The 20,241-nt window shown below is 42.1% G+C and overlaps 1 protein-coding gene and 1 non-coding gene across 2 annotated transcripts in view; both read left to right on the top strand.

Annotated features, from left to right (window-relative positions):
* The window catches only part of ABCD2 (ATP binding cassette subfamily D member 2), a 117,244-nt gene extending 99,481 nt beyond the window's left edge, over nt 1–17,763 (top strand). Inside the window, exons 9-10 of the mRNA XM_038770456.1 lie at nt 10,088–10,213; nt 16,325–17,763. Coding sequence (XP_038626384.1) covers nt 10,088–10,213; nt 16,325–16,541 — 343 coding nt within the window. The 3' untranslated portion in view covers nt 16,542–17,763. The remainder of the gene's footprint in view (nt 1–10,087; nt 10,214–16,324) is intronic.
* Nucleotides 3,083–3,220, top strand: LOC119924526. Its single transcript, XR_005449236.1, has one exon. It is a non-coding gene; the product is annotated as a small nucleolar RNA SNORA7 (small nucleolar RNA).
* Nucleotides 17,764–20,241: the final 2,478 nt, after the last annotated feature.

The following is a 20,241-nucleotide window of genomic DNA, read 5'->3' as shown; positions in this document are numbered from 1 at the left end:
GTAGATATAGGATTATCAAATTGCCCATAGTACCTCTCCAGGGACTCATAATCTAAATGTTGAGGGAGCAGTTATTTTTACCCTGTTTCACAGATGCGAAACACAGGCACAGAATTGTTGTGACTTGCTCGGGGGTCACACATCAGCCCAGAGGCAGAACTGAGACTAAAGCTTGGATTTCTTTGTTTGATTTATTAGTTTAGGTTTGTGATAATCCTTGGGCTTCTTTCTCTCTCTCCCCCCCACACACCCTCTCTTTCTCTCCCTCTTTCTCTTTCTCTCTGCCTCTCCCTCTCTCTCCCTCTCTCTCTCTCTGTTATCTCTGGCTGCATTACTGACAGTTTTGTGAATATAGCTGGACACATTTCTGGGTCTCTCGGCTGTGATCTTTGTCTCTGGCTGCATCACTAACACTATCTCTGGGGGTCTAACTAGGTCTGTTTGCCTTGCCTTTATATTTTTTTGCCCCACTTTGTACACAGCCTCTACCCAATTTACCCTTGCGCTGTCTATGAAAACCTGACCCTGTTGCCCATCTGATTTAGAATTAACAGATTCTCCTTTGCCTAGTTGAGTTTGGTGTGATTCTTCCAAGGGACAGACTCATCTATCCCTACGAGTGAAAAATAATAAAAGGAAAGGTGCGTTTGAAAGGAAGATTTGAAAAATAGGAGTGAACAAGGAGACGTTTGGACATTAGTCATTAAAATGAAGGGTTAGATATGAAGGAAACACACATTATTTTCATTTCGAATTAGAATTGGATAAAGCTATTTAATTTCCACAGAAGGAAGGCGTCAGCCTTCATCCCTGCTAGTGAACAAACAAGAGTGAACTGTGCCTTTCTTACCCTGCTGCCATAGCAACCCATTCTCCCGCAGGAGAATGAGAGGAGAAAGGATTTTTTTTTTCTTATTTTACATTTAGTTGGCATCTCTCCTTAAAATAGCTTAAAGAGCTTTACATGATAGGATAACATTCTGAGTTGGTTACAAAAAGCTGCACAGCAATAAGGAAACAACCCTTCCTTTCACCCAATTCTCTTTCCTTCCCATCAATATTTCTTAATCTGAACTAACCCAATTCCAACCCAATCCCTGATATTGCCTCTAGACTGTGAGTTTGCTGTGTGCAGGGAATGTGTATGCCAGTGCTGTTGTATTATATGCTCCCAAACACTTAGTACAGTGCTATGCACACAGTAAGAGCTCAGTACATATTCATTCATTCAATCATATGCATTGAGAGCTTACTGCATGCAGTGCACTGTATTAAACACTTGAGAGAGTACAATATAATCATAAATAAGCATATTCCCTGATTGATTAACTGATTGATTACTGTCAAAGATCGAAGAGTCTCTGGTGCTCTGAGTGACTGACTTGGATTCTCTTTCGTAGGTTTCTTTCACATATGTCTGCTCACAGGGTATTTAGGTTGAACACAGTCATTGCCATTCCACTCTACTTCCCAGTAAACTAAAGGCCAGACAGCCATTTTTCCCAAGGCAAAAGGAGATGAATTGAGTGATGGCAAGACGTAGCCCTTCCCTTCCCACACGTGTGTGTGTGTGTGTGTGTGTGTGTGTGTGTGTGTGTGTGTGTGTGTCTAAATAAATACGATTGAATGAATGAATAGGGGAACCGGCCGCACACCAGAGATATGCCGAGTGCCTTTTACAGCTGTGACAGGCTAATAATTTCAATGTTTGCTTCCTCTTTGCACGTCCCAGGATCTGGGAAAGTTATTTTCTTGCTGAGGAGAGAGAAGCAGCGTGACCTAGTAGATAAAGAGTGGTCCTGGAAGTCAGAGGACCAGGGTTCTAATGCTGGCTCTGCCAGTCATCTGCTGTGTGAGCATAGACAAGTCACTTAACTTCTCTGTACCTCAGTTACCTCAACTTTAAATGGAGATTGGGCCCTATGAGAAGCAACATGGCTCAGTGGAAATAGTGCGGGCTTTGGAGTCAGAGGTCATGGGCTCAAATCCCGGCTCTGCCAATTGTCAGCTGTGTGACTTTGGGCAAGTCATTTAACTTCTCTGAGCTTCAGTTCCCTCATCTGTAAAATGGGGATTAAGACTGTGAGCCCCCATGGGACAACCAGATCACTTTCCCAGCGCTTAGAACAGTGCTTTGTACATAGTAAGTGCTTAATAAATGCCATCATTATTATCACTATTATTATGTGAGACAGGGACTGTGTGCTACTTGATTATCTTTTATCTACCCCAGCACTTAGTACAGTGCCTGGTACATAATCAGCATTTAACAAATACCACAAGTAAAGGAGGATGGGGATGGATGCAGTGCTATCTCTGCTTTCCATTAGTCAGCCTCCCTTTTTCTGTGGTATTAGTTAAGCATTTTCTGTGTGCCTAGCATTGTACTAAGTGCTGAGGTAGATACAAGAAAATCAGTTTGGATACAGTCCCTATCCCACATGGGGTTCACAGTCTTAACCCCCATTTTACAGATGAGGTAACTGAAGCACAGAGAAGTTGAGTGACTTGCCCAAGATCACACAGCAGACAAATAGTGGAGCCGGGATGAGACCCCAGCTTCTCGGATTCTCAGGTCTGTGATCTTTCCACTAGGCCAGCTTGCTTCTCAGAGTCGGTAGACATGTTCCCTCTTCACAAGGAAGTTACAGTCCAGAGGAAGAGCTTTCAGTCTGGATATAATCAAGTACAGAGAAGTCAAGTGACCTGTCCAAAGTCACACAGAAGTTAATGGCGGTTTTACAATCCCTTGCTAGTTCTTTTCACCAGGTTGGCTGGAAAAAAAGCATCAGAGGACTTAGCCAGCCGCCCCACCTAACCAGTGTCTTGTGATCATAATGTCCCACCTGGCTCCCGTGCAGAAATTTTAATTTCACTCAGTCAGTCAATAAGATTTATTGAGGACTTACTGTGTGCAAACCACTGGGTAAAGCACTGGAGAAAGTACACCATTCACTCAATTGTGTTTATTGAGCACTTACTGTGTGCAAAACACTGTAGTACTGATGGTATTTGTTAAGCACTTACTATGTGCCAGGCACTATTCTAAGCGCTGGGTTAGTTGCAAGCTTATCAGTTTGGACCCCTCTCAGGCTCACATCTGGAGAGTTTCCAGGACTCTACCAATCTCGGCTACAGGAGGGAGAGTCAAGCAGAGACCTACCCATTCCATTTCTACCTTGATCAGTGACTAGAGAGTGGAAAGTAATCTGCTACAAGTCCAAACTCACCCATGCTGGGCAGCAGCAGTATGGAAGATAATCAAGAACAGAGATTCAAGTTTACTGTGTGGAAGGAGGCATTGGTAAACCACTTCTGTGTTTTTACCAAGAAAACTCTCTGGATCCACTACCAGAACGATGGCAGATGGAGATCGGGGCGTTCTGGGAGGGATGTGTCCGTGGTGTTGCTATGGGTCGGAAGCGACTTGACAGCATAAGACGAGACAAGAATCAGTTTGGACACAGTCCACGTCCCACATGGGGGTCACAGTCTTAATCCCCATTTTACAGATGAGGTAACTGAAGCACCGAGACGTTAAATGACTTGCCCAAAGTCACACAGCAGGCAAGCGGCGGAGCCGGGACTAGAACCCAGGACCTTCTGACTCCCAAGCCTGGGTTCTATCCACTAGGCTGCACTGCTTCTCTGAGTGCTTGGGAGAGTACAATACAACAATAAATAGCAACAATACACTAGAATTGATGATATGATCTTCTAGACTGTGAGCCCACTGTTGGGTAGGGACCGTCTCTATATGTTGCCAACTTGTACTTCCCAAGCGCTTGGTACAGTGCTCTGCACACAGTAAGCGCTCAATAAATACGATTGAATGAATGAATGAATGAATGAATGAATGAATGATCTCCACCCTGAAGGATCTTACAATCTATCCAGTGATGATAGAGCCAGTTCAGTGGGAACTTGAAGAGTTTTCAGTCACCTGGAGTTATTGTACCTCTGGAACATAGGCTGCAGTTGTTTGGGGTGAAGAGGGGCATTCACCCTTGTGGGATGAGTACTGAGGGAGGGAAACTATTGGCTATATTTGTGCAGGATGTACCTGTACAGACATAGAGGGGATAGCCAAGAGGCTCACTCCCTGACCTAATGAGGGAGCAGCGTGGCTCAGTGGAAAGAGCACGGGCTTTGGAGTCAGAGGTCATGGGTTCTAATCCCGGCTCCACTAATTGTCAGCTGCGTGACTTTGGGCAAGTCACAACTTCTCTGTACCTCAGTGACCACATCTGGGGATGAAGACTGTGAGCCCCCTGTGGGACAACCTGATCACCTTGTAACCTCCCCAGTGCTTAGAACAGTGCTTTGCACATAGTAAGTGCTTAATAAATGCCATCATCATTATTATTATTATTATTAATGGACAGAGCACGTCCCTGAGAGTCAGAAAGACCTGGGTTCTAATTCTGGCTCTGCCAATCAATCAATCAATCAATCGTATTTATTGAGCGCTTACTATGTGCAGAGCACTGTACTAAGCGCTTGGGAAGTACAAATTGGCATCACATAGAGACAGTCCCTACCCAACAGTGGGCTCACAGTCACTTATCTGCTGTGTGACCTTGGGCAAGTCACTTTGCTTCTCTGTGCCTCGGTTACCTCATCCATAAAACAGGGCTTAAGACTGTAAGCCCCATGTGGGACAGGGACTATGTCCAACCCGATTTGCTTGTATCCACCCCAGCACTTAGAATAATGCTTGACACATAGTAAGTGCTTAACGAATGCCGCAATCATTAATAATGATAATAGTAATAGTCATGGGAGAGTCACTCAATCGGGGACAAAGCAGGAGCTAAAGTTTCAGCACTGCAGTGCTGGTTTCCCGCTGTTGCACAAAGCTCAGTGGTTGTGGCTCACCTGGCTGCAGGGGCAGGTTTGGAGCCTCTGTTCCCTGGACTGAAGTCGGCACTGCTGCGGCTCCCAGAACTTCAACTTCTGCCTTGTTCCTTCTGCGTTCCCCTGGCTGAGTGAAATGGGGCATAGAGAAGCGGCGTGGCTCAGTGGAAAGAGCATGGGCTTTGGGAGTTCAAATCCCGGCTTTGTCAATTGTCAGCTGTGTGACTTTGGGCAAGTCACTTAACTTCTCTGTGCCTCAGTTACCTCATCTGTAAAATGGGGATTGACTGTGAGCCCCCCGTGGGACAACCTGATCACCTTGTAACCTCCCCAGCACTTAGAACAGTGCTTTGCACATAGTAAGCGCTTAATAAATGCCATCATTATTATTATTATTGTGGGCAGGGAACATGCCTACCATCTCTGTTATACTGTACTCTCCCAAGCGCTTAGCACAAATGTTCAGTACACAGTAAAGTGCCCAGTAAACACCACTGATGAGGAAGATGATGATGATGTTGTTGATGATGATGATGTAGGCACACCCCAGGCCATTTGAGGGTGAGTAAAGACTTGGCAACAGCCGCGCCAAGAGTGACTATCTCTTGCAAGAGGCCTTTCCCGACTAAACCCTCCTTCCCTTCCTTCCATCCCTTCTGCATTTCCCTTGCACTTGAATTTCAACCCTTTATTTACCCCCTTCTAGACTGTGAGCCCACTGTTGGGTAGGGACCGTCTCCATATGTTGCCAACTTGTACTTCCCAAGTGCTTAGTACAGTGCTCTGCACACAGTAAGCGCTCAATAAATATGATTGATTGATTGATTGATTACCCCTTGCTCATCCCCACAGCACTTATGTACATACCTATGATTTATTTACCTATTTATCCTACTGACTGTCTCCCCCTCTTGACTGTAAACTCCTTATGGGTAGGAAATGTGTCTCCCAACTCTGTTATGATGTACTCTCCCAAGCACTTAGCAAAATGCTCTGCACACAGTAAGCACTCAGTAAATATTATTGATTCCCTTCCCTCCTTTCCCTTTCCCTTTTTTCCTCTGTCCCTTCATCACTTTATCTTATCGCTCTTCTTCCCTTTCTTTTCTTCTTCCTCTTCCTTTCTTTCTCCCACTTCTTACACCTTTTCTGCCTCTTGTTCTCCTTTTCCTTTTACTCTTCTGCCCTTCAAATCTCCCCGCTCTAAATACTTCCAGAAACATGCCCACCCAGCTCACTCCCATACTGAAAATGAAGTCATCCACCCACCCCTGCCAGCCCTGGAATTTGATAAAAATTGAATAATGTACCAGACGTGGTCAGAAAAAGCTTTTACCTAATATTTCTAATCAATTTAATTTTGAAAATGAAAAGGGCAAGTGAAGAAGAAGTTCAGTCAGTACTGTCTCTACGTTGAGAAGCAGCGGGGCCTAGTGGAAAAAACACAGGTCTGGGAGTTAGAGGACCTGAATTCTAATCCCAGCCCTGCCAATTGCTTGCTGTGTGACCTTGGGCTAGTCAATTAATTTCTCTGTGCTTTAGTTACCTCATCTGTAAAATGGGGATTAAATCCTCCTCCCTCCAATTTAGACTGTAAGCCCCATGTGGAACAGGGACTGTGTCCAACCCGATAAACTTGTATCTACCCCAGCGCTTCAAACAAGAAATGCTTAACAAATATCCAAAAAAAAAAAGTCAGTCACACCTCATTCTGGAAGAGCTTTGGTGTACCAGCATAGTTCTTGTTAATATGAATTATTTGCTAACAATTATTCAGGATTGGGGGGTTTGTGTGTGTCTAAATGTAGGCTGGTAATTAGCTACAAAGATATTCATTTAAGTTAATTAGTCAGAATTCAGTCACCAAGGATAAATTGCCGTGTATGAGGAGGTGCACTCATTAACCTGCCCAATCTTTCCTTTACTGAATGTATGATTCATTGTGATTCAGTGGTCTCTGTCTCTATAAAGGTCATTGTACATTCAGCACATTTTGGAAAGACAACTCCGGGAGGTTAAGTGAAGGAGGAGTCAACCAATCAATGGTATTTATTAAGAGTTTACTGTGAGAAGAGCATTGTATAAAGCACTTGGGAAAGAACAGTGTCAGGGAGCTGATAGACACATTCCCCGGCCACAACAAGCTTACAGTCTAGAGGGGAAAACAGATATTAACATAAATGGATACATTTTATGCATATGTACTTAAGTGCTCTGAGGTTGAGAGGGGTGAATAAAAGATGCAAATTCAAGTGAAGGAGCATCATAGAAAGGGGTGGGAGAAGAGGAAATGATGGCTTAGTGAGGGAAGGCCTCTTGGAGGAGATGTGCTTTTAATAATCCTTTGAAAGTGGGGAAAAAGATTGTCAGGTATGAGGAGGGAGGACATTCCATGTCAGAGTCAGGATGTGGGCGAGAGGTTAGCGATGAGATAGATGAGAATGAGGTAGAGCGAGTAGTTTGGCATTAGAGGAGCAAAGTGTACAGTCTCGATTGTAATAGGAAATCAGGGAGGAAAGGAAAGAGTGCAGCATGGCTCAGTGGAAAGAGCATGGGTTTTGGAGTCAGAGGTCATGGGTTCAAATCCCGGCTCTGCCAATTGTCAGCTGTGTGACTTTGGGCAAGTCACTTAGCTTCTCTCTGCCTCAGTGACCTCATCTGTTAAATGGGGATTAAGACTTTGAGCCCCCCGTGGGACAACCTGATCACCTTGTAACCTCCCCAGCACTTAGAACAGCGCTTTGCACATAGTAAGCGCTTAATAGATGCCATCATAAATAAATGCCATCATAAAGAATGGGCAAGATGATTGAGTGATTTAAAGCTAATGGTAAGGAGTTTCTGTTTGATGCAGAAGTGAATGGGCAACCAGTGGAGATTTTTGACGAGTGGAGAAACTGAAGAATTTTGAAGAAAAATGATCTGGACAGCAGAGTGAAGTATGGATTGGAGTAGGGAAAGACAGGAGGCAGGGAGGTTAACAAAGAGACTGATGAAGTAGTCATGGTGGGAGAGGATAAGTGCTTGGATAAACAAGATAGAAATTTAGATGGAGAGGAAAGGGCAGATTTTATGAATTTTATGAAGGTTGATACAACAGGATTTGGGGACAGATCGAATATGTGGGTTGAATGAGAAAGGTGAGTTGAGGATAACGCCAAGGTTACATACTTGTGAGACAGGGAGGATAGGTAGTGCTGTCTGTAGTGGCAGGACTGTCAGGGTGAGGACAGTGTTTGGGTGGGAAGATAAGGAGTTCCATTTTGGACATACTAAGTTTGATGTTGGGTGGGTAGTGCAAATAGAGATGCCCTGGAGGCAAGCAGAAATGCGAGCTTGCAGAGAAGGTGAGAGATCAGGGCTTCAGGCATTTGAATGCTTGCCGCTAGCAAAAAATGTCATACCAATGCATATAACACAACATGTTACAGTCAATCAGTCGCATTTATTGAATGCTTACCATGTGCCAAGCACTGAACTAAGTGCTTGGGAGAGTACAATATAACAGAGTTGGTAGATACGTTACCTCAGGCATGCAAAAAGATAATGTAATCAACTAAATGATCAGTGATAATTAATAAATTTAGCACTGTACTAAGAAATTGAGTGAGTACAATCAAGGAAGCATAATGCTGCCATTAATCAGTCAGTTGCATTTATTGAATGCTTACCATGTGCCAAGCACTGAACTAAGTGCTTGGGAGAGTAAATATAACAGAGTTGGTAGATATGTTACCTCAGGCATGCAAAAAGATAATGTAATCAACTAAATGATCAGTGATAATTAATAAATTTAGCACTGTACTAAGAAATTGAGTGAGTACAATCAAGTAAGCATAATGCTGCCATGGAAGGGAAACTATAATGATGTCATACAGACATCCCTCAAACCTTAAGCCTTTCTCTGATGGGATGATCCCTCCTTAGGTCCTTGTTCAAGAGTCATTGCTTTTTCCCTCCCAGATCCCAGCAGATGTTGTTGCTGATGAGAACAGAGACTGGAAGCATTCAAATTTTCAACCAGCATTAATAAATAATAATAATAATAATGGTATTTGTTAAGTGCTTAATTTTGGGCCAAGCACTGTACTAAGCACTGGAGTGGAGAAGCAGCATGGCTTAGTGGTAGAACACAGATCTCGTAGTCAGGTGTCATGGGTTCTAATCCCAGCTCCACCATTTGTGTGCTGTATGACCTTGGGTAAATCACTTCACTTCTCTGGGCCTCAGTTACCTCATCTGTAAAATGGGGATTGAGACCATGAGCCGCACGTGGGACAGGGCCTGCCCAACTCAATTTCCTTGTATTCACCCCGGCGCTTAGTACAGTGCCTGGGACATAGTAAGTGCTTAATAAATACCACAGTTGTTATAACTATTACAAGCAAATCAGGTTGGACACAGTACCTGCCCCGCATTATATCTCACTGGTCATGACTTCTGGTGAGCTGTCCGGCAGTGACTTTCCTTTCATTCATTCATTCAGTCATATTTATTGAGCACTTACTGTGTGCAGACCACTGTACTAAGCGCTTGGGAAGTACAAGTTGGCAACATATAGAGACGGTCTCTACCCAACAGCAGGCTCACAGTCTAGAAGGGGGAGACAGACAACAAAACCAAACATATTAACAAAATAAAATAAGTAGAATAAATATGTACAAGTAAAATAAATATAGTAATAAATATGTTCAAACATATATACATGAATACAGGTGCTGTGGGGAGGGGAAGGAGGTAAGGCAGGGGATGGGGAGGGGGAGGAGGGGGAGAGGAAGGAGGGAGCTCAGTCTGGGAAGGCCTCCTGGAGGGGGTGAGCTCTCAGTAGGGCTTTGAATGGAGGAAGAGAGCTAGCTTGGTGGATGTGCGGAGGGAGGGCATTCCAGGCCAGGGGGATGACGTGGGCCGGGGGTCGACGGCTGGACAGGCGAGAACGAGGCCCAGTGAGGACATTAGTGGCAGAGGAGCAGAGGGTGCAGGCTGGGCTGTAGAAGGAAAGAAGGGAGGTGAGGTAGGAGGGGGCGAGGTGATGGAAAGCCTTGAAGATAAGAGTGAGGAGTTTTTGCCTGATGCGTAGGTTGATTGGTAGACACTGGAGATTTTTGAGATTTTCCTCACCTCCTTACCATTGAGTGGACCCTATAGCCGCCTTTCTTTTTGTCCTTAAAAGTTGAGAGCTCTGAATAGTTCGAGCACATCTGATTTACATCTCATTACTTGTTTTTTAAAGACCTAAATATGCGTTGCTGGATGAATGCACCAGTGCCGTCAGTATCGATGTTGAAGGAAAAATCTTTCAAGCTGCAAAAAGTGTCGGGATATCCTTGCTGTCTATAACACATAGGCCTTCTCTTTGGTAAGTTCATCACAATAATTTTTTTTTCAAATAGTATTTGTTAAGCACTCACAATGTGCCAGGCATATAAAATGGTGCCTCATATGATGGAGTTGGCTTGTCTGCTGTGTGACCTTGGGCAAGTCACCTAACTTCTCTGGGCCTCAGTTACCTCATCTGTAAAATGGGGATTAAGGCTGTAAGCCCCCTGTGGGCTCCTTGCTCTAGACTGTAAACTTGCTGTGGGCAGGGAATGTGTCTGTTTATTGTTGTATTGTAGTAATAATAATAATGAATAATTATGGTATTTGTTAAGCGCTTACTATGTGCAAGGCATTGTAGTATTGTACTCTCCCAAGTGCTTAGTACAGTGCTCTCACACAGTAAGTGCTGAATAAATGCAATTGAATGAATAAATGAATGAATGTGGGATGGGACTGTATCCAACCTGATTAACTTGTATCTATCCCAGTGTTTTGAATAGTGCTTGGCACATAGCACTTAACAAGGACCATAATTAGTATTATTACTATTCTCTGGTTGCTTCATTAAGTCGGTAAGTAAGGTCGTTCACGGGTTCTGTCTGTTGTTCTATGTACCATTACTTTTTAATGAACATTTATATTGAACTCTGCACGATACCGACATGTAATTAGTACATAAGGATTTCCAGAAACCATCATATTACTATATTTTCAAGAAAGAAGTTAACATTAAATGAGTTCTTCGTTGCATTGTAGAGTCATCCTGTTAGTTTCTAGCATGGAAAACTGCAAGGCATTAGTTATAGTTTCCTCCCTGCAATAGATAACTTAAAATACAGTGGCAATAGCGTGATCACTGGAAACCACATGACCCTGGGAGTCATAGGATCTGGGTTCTAATCCCCTCTCTGCCATTTACCTGCTATGTGACCATGAGCAATCACTTCTCTTCTTTGTGCCTCAATTTCCTCATTTGTAAAATGAGGACTAAATACCCATTTTCCATCCTACTGAGACTGTGAGCCCCATGTGGGACAAGGACAATGTCTGATTTGATTATCTCTTCTCTACCCCTGTGCTTAGTATAGTGCTTGACATATAGTAAATGCTTAACAAATACCATCATTCTTATAGTTATTTTTATTAGAAGAAGGTAGAAAAACTTCCTTTTTTAAAAAAAAATCTAGTTTCCAACAAAATTTTAAAATGAGACATGGAAGCAGCAGAGCAAAGCAATATACACTGTACTTTTCAATCAATGAGAACCAGCATAGCATAGTGGATAGAGCACAGGTTTGGGAGTTGGGAGGTCGTGGGTTCTAATCCTGACTCCACCACTTGTCTGCTGTGTGACCTTGGGCAAATCACTTCACTTCTCTGTGCCTCAGTTCCCTCCTCTGTAAAATGGGGGTTATAATAATGATGGCATTTGTTAAGCGCTTACTATGTGCAAAGCACTGTTCTAAGCACTGGAGAGGATACAAGGTGATCAGGTTATCCCACGTGGGGCTCACAGTCTTAATCCCCATTTTACAGATGAGGGAACTGAGGCCCATAGAAGTTAAGTGACTTGCCCAAAGTCACACATCTGACAATTGGCGGAGCTTCTCTAGAAAAGGGATTAGGAAAGTAAGCCCATGTGGGACAGGGACTGTCCCCAACCCGATTTTCTTCTATCCACACCAGCACTTAGAACAATGCCTGGCACATAGTAAGCACTTAACAAATATTATTAACAATAATAAAATAATAATAATAATTACCTGAGAAGAATCAGGGTGGATTATGTTTTGGATAAATGATGACTTAAGCTTATAAAAGTCTTTGGAATTCATTTCTGATCCAGAGTTGTGTGGAAGAACTCTAGAAACCCACCTGAGAGTCAGAAATGGAAGAAATTTGGCCAAGTGGATTGATAACAAGGAAATCACAAGGACCTAGGTTCTAATCCCAGCTCTGTCACTTGTCTGCTTGGCAAATCATTTCTCTGAGCCTCAGTTCCCTCATCTGTAAAATGGGAATGAAGACTGTGAGCCCCATGTGGGACATGGACTGTATACAAGGTGATTAGCTTGTATCTTCCCCAGCACTTAGTTCAGTACCTGAATTTAATAAATGTCATTAAAAAAACGGAGCTAAGTACACCTTCCTATGATGGTATCTGCTCAATCTAAGGGGAGGTGGATAAAATACCCCGCATCCCAGCGTGGGAACTGTGATGATGGCCAGGCAGAAGACACTGGTTTACCATTTGAGCCAAAAGGAGAATAATAATAATGACAATAATAATAATCGTGGTATACTTTAAGTGTTTGCTGTATGCCAAGCACTGTACTAAACACTGGGGTAAGTATAAGGTAACCAGGTCGGGCACAGTCCCTCTCTCACCCAGGGCTCACAGTCTGAATGGGAGGGAGGACAGGTATTAAATCTCAATTTTACAGATAACAGGTATAGAGAAGTTAAGTGACTTGCCCAAGGTCACATGTCAGGCAAATGGCGGAGCTGGGATTAGAACTCAGGTCCTCTGATTTCCAGGCCCATGCTCTTTCCACTAGGCCACTCAGCTTCTTAAAGTATGAATGAACCCTCCCCTCCAGACTGTAAACTCCTTGTGGGCATGGAACATGACCACCAACTCTGCTATATGCTCCTCTCCCAAGTGCTTAGTACAGTCTCTGCACACAGTAAGTGCCCAGTAAATACAATTGATGGATTGATCCACTGTATTCCAGCCTCTGCCCTTATTTCCTAGCACTCTTCAGTGCAGAAAAAACAGTGCATAGAACTGACGGAGACATAGCTGGAAACATTTTCAACATCTAAAAATTGGTCTACCCAATTATCAGTTAGTTGATAAATCAATGGAAAACAGACACAGAGAGGTTGTGTGGTCTAATAGAAAAAGCAAGGGCCTGGGAATCAAAGGTCCTGTGTTCTAATGACGGCTCCATCACCAGACTGCTTTGTGACCTTGGGCAAGTCACTTAACTTCTCTGTGTCTTGTTTCCTCATCTGTAAAATGGGGATTTAATCCGTGGGGGACAGGGATCTGTCCAACCTGATTTTCTTGAATCCACCCAGCACTTACAACAGTGCTTGACTGTTGTACAATACTGTACAAGTACAATAATGATCATTATTATTATTATTTTTGAGTGACTTGCCTGAACTTACACAGCAGGTTATTGGCAGAACTGTGATTACAACCCAAATCCACCAACTTCCACACCCATGCCTTTAAATTAGACACGACTGCGTATGCAAGTTTCATGTATTCTACTTACAACCAAAACCCATATCTTTCAGTGAGCTCTTTGGGGGTGTGTTTTCCTTTACTGATTATATGTTCTCATAATTTTCAATTGGTGGGAACTATTTTAAATTATTTTATGTACTTGTGCCTAGAGGTTTTTTGTGAATGATAACATTTAAAGCTTTCAAACAATAAAGTAAATCCATCATTAAAATTAAAACACTTAGGATAGTAGATATATAAGGTCATATATATATATATATATATATGGTATATATCAGAGGTGTACATCAGGCACATCCCTCCAAGAAGCCTTCCCTGACTAAACCCTCCTCTCCTCATCTCCCACCCGCTTCTGTTTCTCCCTGACTTGCTCCCCTCTTTCATCCTCCCTCCCTGCCCTGTAGCACATATGTATATATTGGTTATTTATTTATTTATTTATTTATTTATTTATTTATTTATGTACATTCATGTCTGTCTCCCCTCCATACTGTGAGCTCCTTGTGTAGCATGGCTCAGTGGAAAGAGCCCGGGCTTTGGAGTCAGAGGTCATGGGTTCAAATCCCAACTCTGCCAAGTGTCAGCTGTGTGACTTTGGGCAAGTCACTTAACTTCTCTGGGCCTCAGTTACCTCATCTGTAAAATGGGGATTAAGACTGTGAGCCCCCCGTGGGACAACCTGATCACCTTGTAACCTCCCCGGTGCTTAGAACAGTGCTTTGCACATAGTAAGTGCTTAATAAATGCCATTATTATTATTATTATTATTATTATGGGCAGGGAATGTGTCCATATATTGCTATACTGTACTCTCCCAAGCACTTAGTACAGTGCTTTGCACACACTAAGTGCTCAACAAATATGATTGAATGAAAATCTACATCGGATATACATATGCTCTCACACAGATGTACCTCCACTTCTAAATGACCAAACACTGTAAAATCCAGAGATCCATCCTGTACTCACTGATGACAGAGTCCGGGAACCATGAACCCCAGTCAGTATTTATCCATCACTGCAGGGAAATCAATTCCTTCCACACTACTTCCACCCCTAGCCCCAGTTCCTGCCATGCACAATTATTATTATATTATTATTACTGCTGTTCTGTGCTGCTTTCCAATCTACCTGTAGCATCCTCCAGCAATCCTAGTTGTTACAGTCCCATTCGTGATCCATTTTCCCGTCTTGACTGAATTGCAGGGTTCTCTTGTATAGAACTTTTCCTTCCAAAAGTTGAAAATGGATTCTGTGGCTCACTTTTATCGTGCCCAGACCTCGGTGACAGGAATCGCTATTCAGAATCACAGCAATCCAACTACTCTTTCTTAAGCCTAATTCAACCATCTGAGATATATGATGTTTTGTCTGGTATTTCTGTTTTTAGGGTTTTGTTTTTTTCAGGGATGGGAAGAAATGCAATGCATTTTTCAGATAATGGCCTCTTAAGCCCTAGTGATGGGAGATATAAATTAATCCCCATGGTTGTCAATGTCAAAGCTGCAGAAGTTTATTAAATTATCTTACCGATAGATAGAATTATAGCTTGGTAATTACCACTTTCCTGTGCTTTATCCTATTTGTGGTAGAAGCTATTGTAGCTTAACTTCAATAAACCTCAGTATTATTACCTTGGTCAGAGCCACATTTCCTCCTGAAAACCTTCTTACATTCTGCTGACTGGCTAAACTCTACCCATTATATTAAAACACAATACAGACACACCTCAAGTCCAAGGGGCAGAGACACCTAGACAGGTTTTTCTTCCTATTTATAATTCAAATTATAATTCAAATCATGTGGTAAGAGCAGAGGAGTTGGTCAAACCTCAATCGGAAAATAAAGGTAAAGATAACTTGTCCTGGATTGGACCATGTCATTTTTCAAATGCCATTCTAGACTGTGAGCCCGCTGTTGGGTAGGGACCGTCTCTAAATGTTGCCAACTTGTACTTCCAAAGCGCTTAGTACAGTGCTCTGCACACAGTAAGCGCTCAATAAATATGATTGAATGAATGAATGAATTCATCACCGCAGTTTCTTCTTTTTTCTTCCGCTGACTAGAATGTTAAAGCCCCTCACCCAGGAAGCACAGACACCCAAAACAATATCAAGGGCCATAAGTGAAATTGCAGGAAAGTGCATCATAATATGTACTTTTGCTTATTTAATTTTCTCTTATGTTCTGTTTCCATCTATATTTCCATGTTGCTTTTGCTTATTTTCTTTTTCCTTTATGTTGCTCTTTTGCTTTCTTTTTTTCTTTATGTTGCTCTTTTGCCTTCTTTTGGGGTCCTTTCCCTTCCTTCAAAGGATCTCCTTGTTGTTCCCATTGTGGGCAGGGAATGTTTTCATTTACTGTTGTATTGAACTCTTCAAGTGCTCAGTACAGTGCTCTGCACACAGTAAGTGCTCAGTGAATACATCTGATGGATTGATTGACTCCTGTCCACTGCTGCAATGTTTCTTTTTCTTCAGCAGTTATGTATTTTCCATCTTCTTCTTACTTTCTTTTATGTCTTCATCTCAGTCTCCCCACCCTTGGACTCCCTTTTATTTCTTTTTACATTTGCTCTTTTGAACTCTTTTAAGGTAGACATGTTGCTAATAGGGATTACACACAAGAATCATTAGCTTGTTCCACTCTGTCCTCATGACATGCCTAAAATATGAAATACAAGACATTTTCCAATTTATTGGAGAGAAATAAGAATGGTTTTCAGACAAAAGGAAAAAGAATGTGCAACCTTTCAGGGAAGGCTGTTCTATGCAAATGTAGATGGCCTACTTAAAAGTTGCCTTAGGATATCAATTAAAATAATAAACTCTAACTGAAGTTATAGCTAACACTCATTTGTTAACGTGCTCCTTTAATTTTATTATTCAGGAAGTATCACACTCATCTTTTGCAATTCGATGGAGAAGGAGGTTGGCGTTTTGAACAATTGGATACAGCCATCCGCTTAACACTGAGTGAAGAAAAACAAAGACTAGAATCTCAGCTGGCAGGAATTCCTAAAATGCAGCAAAGACTGAATGAACTGTGCAAAATTTTGGGAGAAGACTCAGTCCTGAAGACAGCCAAGATGGAGGATACTTCTTAATTTGTGTTGTTATGTTTTTCCGGTAACTTTTAGTTTAAACTGATGAGTTCAGACACCATATAATATCGCATGCATTGTGCACAGAGAAACAGTGAGCAAAAAAAAATATATTTTACCATATTTGAGTATCCAGGAAGGGTACAGTTGGGACTTTGGAAAGAAAATAATCAAATGCACTGTGCAATGATTAGTCACTGTGGCTTATCCTAATTCCTAGTGAAAGCCCAATTCACCTGTTTAACTCGATTTTCTAGGTGAATTCAAACTGAGTACCAGATTTACCAAGTGTACCTGATATGCCTGTTGAACTAAGCAAACTTGGCACATATTTCAGGCACAGAGCAACACAAGGGCAGAGGGTTGGTGAGTATGCAAAAACATGAAGCAGGAAATTTGGACCTTATTTCAGTCATTTATCACATTCATGTGCTATCAAATGATTGCATCTCATGTACCTGATGTGCGTGTCTTATTTATTCCTGTACCCACACCTAGGATTTTTCTATCGTTTACAGGATCTTATCGTTTTCAGCCATAGTGAATAGGGTTATTGCTGTGTCCAACTAGATTTTCCCAGAAAAGACAACGATCATTGATTGTAAAGAAAGAGGGACCAAATTTAACACTATTTGTTCTTTCCAACCATTTACTGAAGTGGAGGAAGGTGAAGGGAGGAGACATATCTGCACGATTAGTTGCCCGTGCAAGGTAATTTGATGGATCTCATCTCTTTGATGCAGCAATTCATCCTAATGGGAATTTCGCATGCATATTAATAAGCCTTTCATTTAGAGAAATGTTGGCCAAAAGAGTGACAAACCAGTCGAACTATGAGCCTCACCCAATGAATTTACTTGGCAGCAGCATAGAAGTGGACCAAAGGAATTTGTGTCCAGAAATGCACGGCTTATTCGCTCTGGAAGAAGAAGGCTTTCTTGAGAGAACGCTGCAATCTCCTAAGAGAAAACAGGGGTTTTCAAATTGCTTAAAGGAAGCAAGCGGGGATTTTATGATTATGCCTCCAAATCTAATCAGGGTGGAATTACAAATTTTGAAAAAAAGTTGATGGGAACCTGAATAACAAAACCAAAATGTAATCACTTTAGTGAATTGTCATCCGGGTTAGTATATGGAGATTGATGTCAGCAGAGTTGAGACTGGAGTGGGACAAGGAGCACAACTGCCTTTCTTGGCTCAGTTTCCAGAGTGCAGTTGAAGTATCCAGGTCTTGGGGGTGGGAAGGGAAGAGGGGAGGGATATATATATGTATGTATGTATGTGTGTGTGTGTGTGTGTATGAGCGTGCAAAAGCATGTGCTCTTGGGAGAAGAACAATTCCAGCAATGGAAGCCAGAAGTCAGGGGTAGCAGCATGGTTCAGTGGATAGATCCCATGCCTGGGAGTCGGGAGGTCATGGGTTCTAATCCTGGCTCTGCCACTTGTCTGCTGTGTGACCTTGGGCAAGTCACTTCACTCCTCTGTGCCTCACTCAGTTACCTCATCTGTAAAATGGGGATTGAAACTGTGAGCCCCATGTGGGAAAGGGACTGTGTCCAACCTGGTTTACTTGTATTCACCCCAGTGCTTAGTACAGTGCCTGGAACATAATAAGCGCTTAACAAATATTATTATTATCATCACCATCATCTCACCTCTCCCTCCCTCTTAGCCCTGAACTTTGGTGGTAGCAAGGAGGAAGGGACGTCTCCTGAGGTAGAAGGCCAGGAGGAGGCCTTTCTCACATGAGAGAGTGGAAAAGAATGCAGGAAGCCACAGGAGAAGTGGCTTGACCTAGTGGAAATAGCAAGGGCCTGGAAGTTGGAGGACCTTATTCTAATCCTGGCTTTACCACTTGTCTCCTACCTGGCTTTGGGCAAATCACTTTTCTGTGTCCCAGTTACCTCAACTGTAAAATGGGGAGTAAGAGTGTGAGCCCCGGGTGGGATATGGACTGTGTCCAATCTGATCAGCTTTAATCTACCCCAGCGGTTTAGTACAATGCCTTGCACATAGTAAGCACTCAACACATTCCACTTTAAAAAGTGTATTGGTACCCCCATCCTTTGCAGACACACAATACAGATGCAAAGAAAATGGCAGGGGTGAGAATAGCACTAGAGTGGCACAACACTTTCATAGATGTTGTTTCATCGAGGAAAGCCTTCCTTGGTAAGTAATGAACATTAAGACGTAGACTAGAAATGTCCTGTTGGGTTGTGGTTAGAAAAGTCAAAAAAGAAAGAGGACGGGTCATATTTCCATAGTTGTCTGCAGGTGAGAAGTAGTACTAGTACTCTTCTTAGGCCATACCAAAAAGAAACTCCAAAATGGAAATTTTGGGTAGGAGGAAAATCAATCAATCATTCATATTTATTGAGCACTTCCTGTGTAGAGAGCACTGTACTAAGCAGTTGGGAGGGTATGGTATAACAAAGTAGGCATTTATTCATTCAATTGTATTTATTGAGCACTTACTGTGTGCAGAGCAACGTACTAAGTGCGTGGAAGGTACAATTTGGCAACAGATAGAGACAATCCCTACACAACAACAGGCTCACAGTCTAGAGGGATGAGCCAGACAACAAAACAAAACAAGTAGACAGGCATCAATAGCATCAAAATAGATAAATAGAATTATAGACATGTTCCCTGCCCACAAAGAGCTTACAGTCTACAGGTGATATTTGTTCAATATTTATTGAGTACCAACAACTAACTATACTCTAACCTCTACAGATGTGTATAAAACAGTCTCTTTCTGACATGTAAACAGTATGATCTCTTTGGAAAGTGTCTTTAAGTAATGAATGAGGAAACAGGCAGAAAGAAGAACACATGATGTCCCATCTGGACTAGCATGGTAGTCTACTAGGTGATTTCCAGGCCTCCTGACTTCAGAAAAAGCCATTTCACTGCTGTTTTTTCTCCTGTTGGGGGTTTAAAACTCTATATGTGATGTCAAGCATGTCTGCACTGGAGAGATAAAATATTGAATGGTAATTCTGTACTTCTTCTGCTAGTCCGCACAATTAAGAATCTTAGCATGATTTGCCATGCACAAGCAACTGCAAAAGCACAACATTTTCATAGTCAGGAAACATTTTATCTACTAATGTAAAGGAATCTGAGTGCTTGTTTAAGTCGTCCTGTTTTTTGGGAAACATTGTTCGGAAAGAGTCCTATCATTCTTGTTCACTCTCCAAGTTGATAGCTCACTCCTCTGCTTCCATACTGTGAAAAAAATCAGATCCCATATTTTGTTTACTGAACAAATTTGGTTTTTTTACCAAGTAAACCACTGGGGTGTAACTCATTCAGTAGTCCCTGTAGTAATAGTCTATGGAAAACTTGGAAAAGTCCAGGAACTAAGCAGTTACCTTTGGTAATATTAAGGAATGGGATGGGAGAGAAGTAGATTTGTGATTCCAGATTTTAATATCAAAATTCTGCCTTCTGGCACTTCTCACCCGGTTATGCAAATGTTGACTTTCCATCTCATGTTGCTTAAAAAGAATGTGGATATATAAAACTTGGTTAAAATTCTAATAACATTTTTTTACTTAAAATTGGGAAAGTAGCTGTAATCATTTAAAACTTCAAACTTCATCCAAGTTGAAATGATATTGCTACAGTTTGCAGGGCGTACCAAAATGTTTATAAGAAATGTGCATGCTCTCTAAATGGCAAAGAATGTAAAATC

Source organism: Tachyglossus aculeatus, chromosome 2 (genome assembly GCF_015852505.1).
Source record: "Tachyglossus aculeatus isolate mTacAcu1 chromosome 2, mTacAcu1.pri, whole genome shotgun sequence".
NCBI lineage: Eukaryota > Metazoa > Chordata > Mammalia > Monotremata > Tachyglossidae > Tachyglossus > Tachyglossus aculeatus.
Note: the sequence above shows the minus strand (reverse complement) of the source record. Positions and strands in the feature narration are given on the sequence as shown.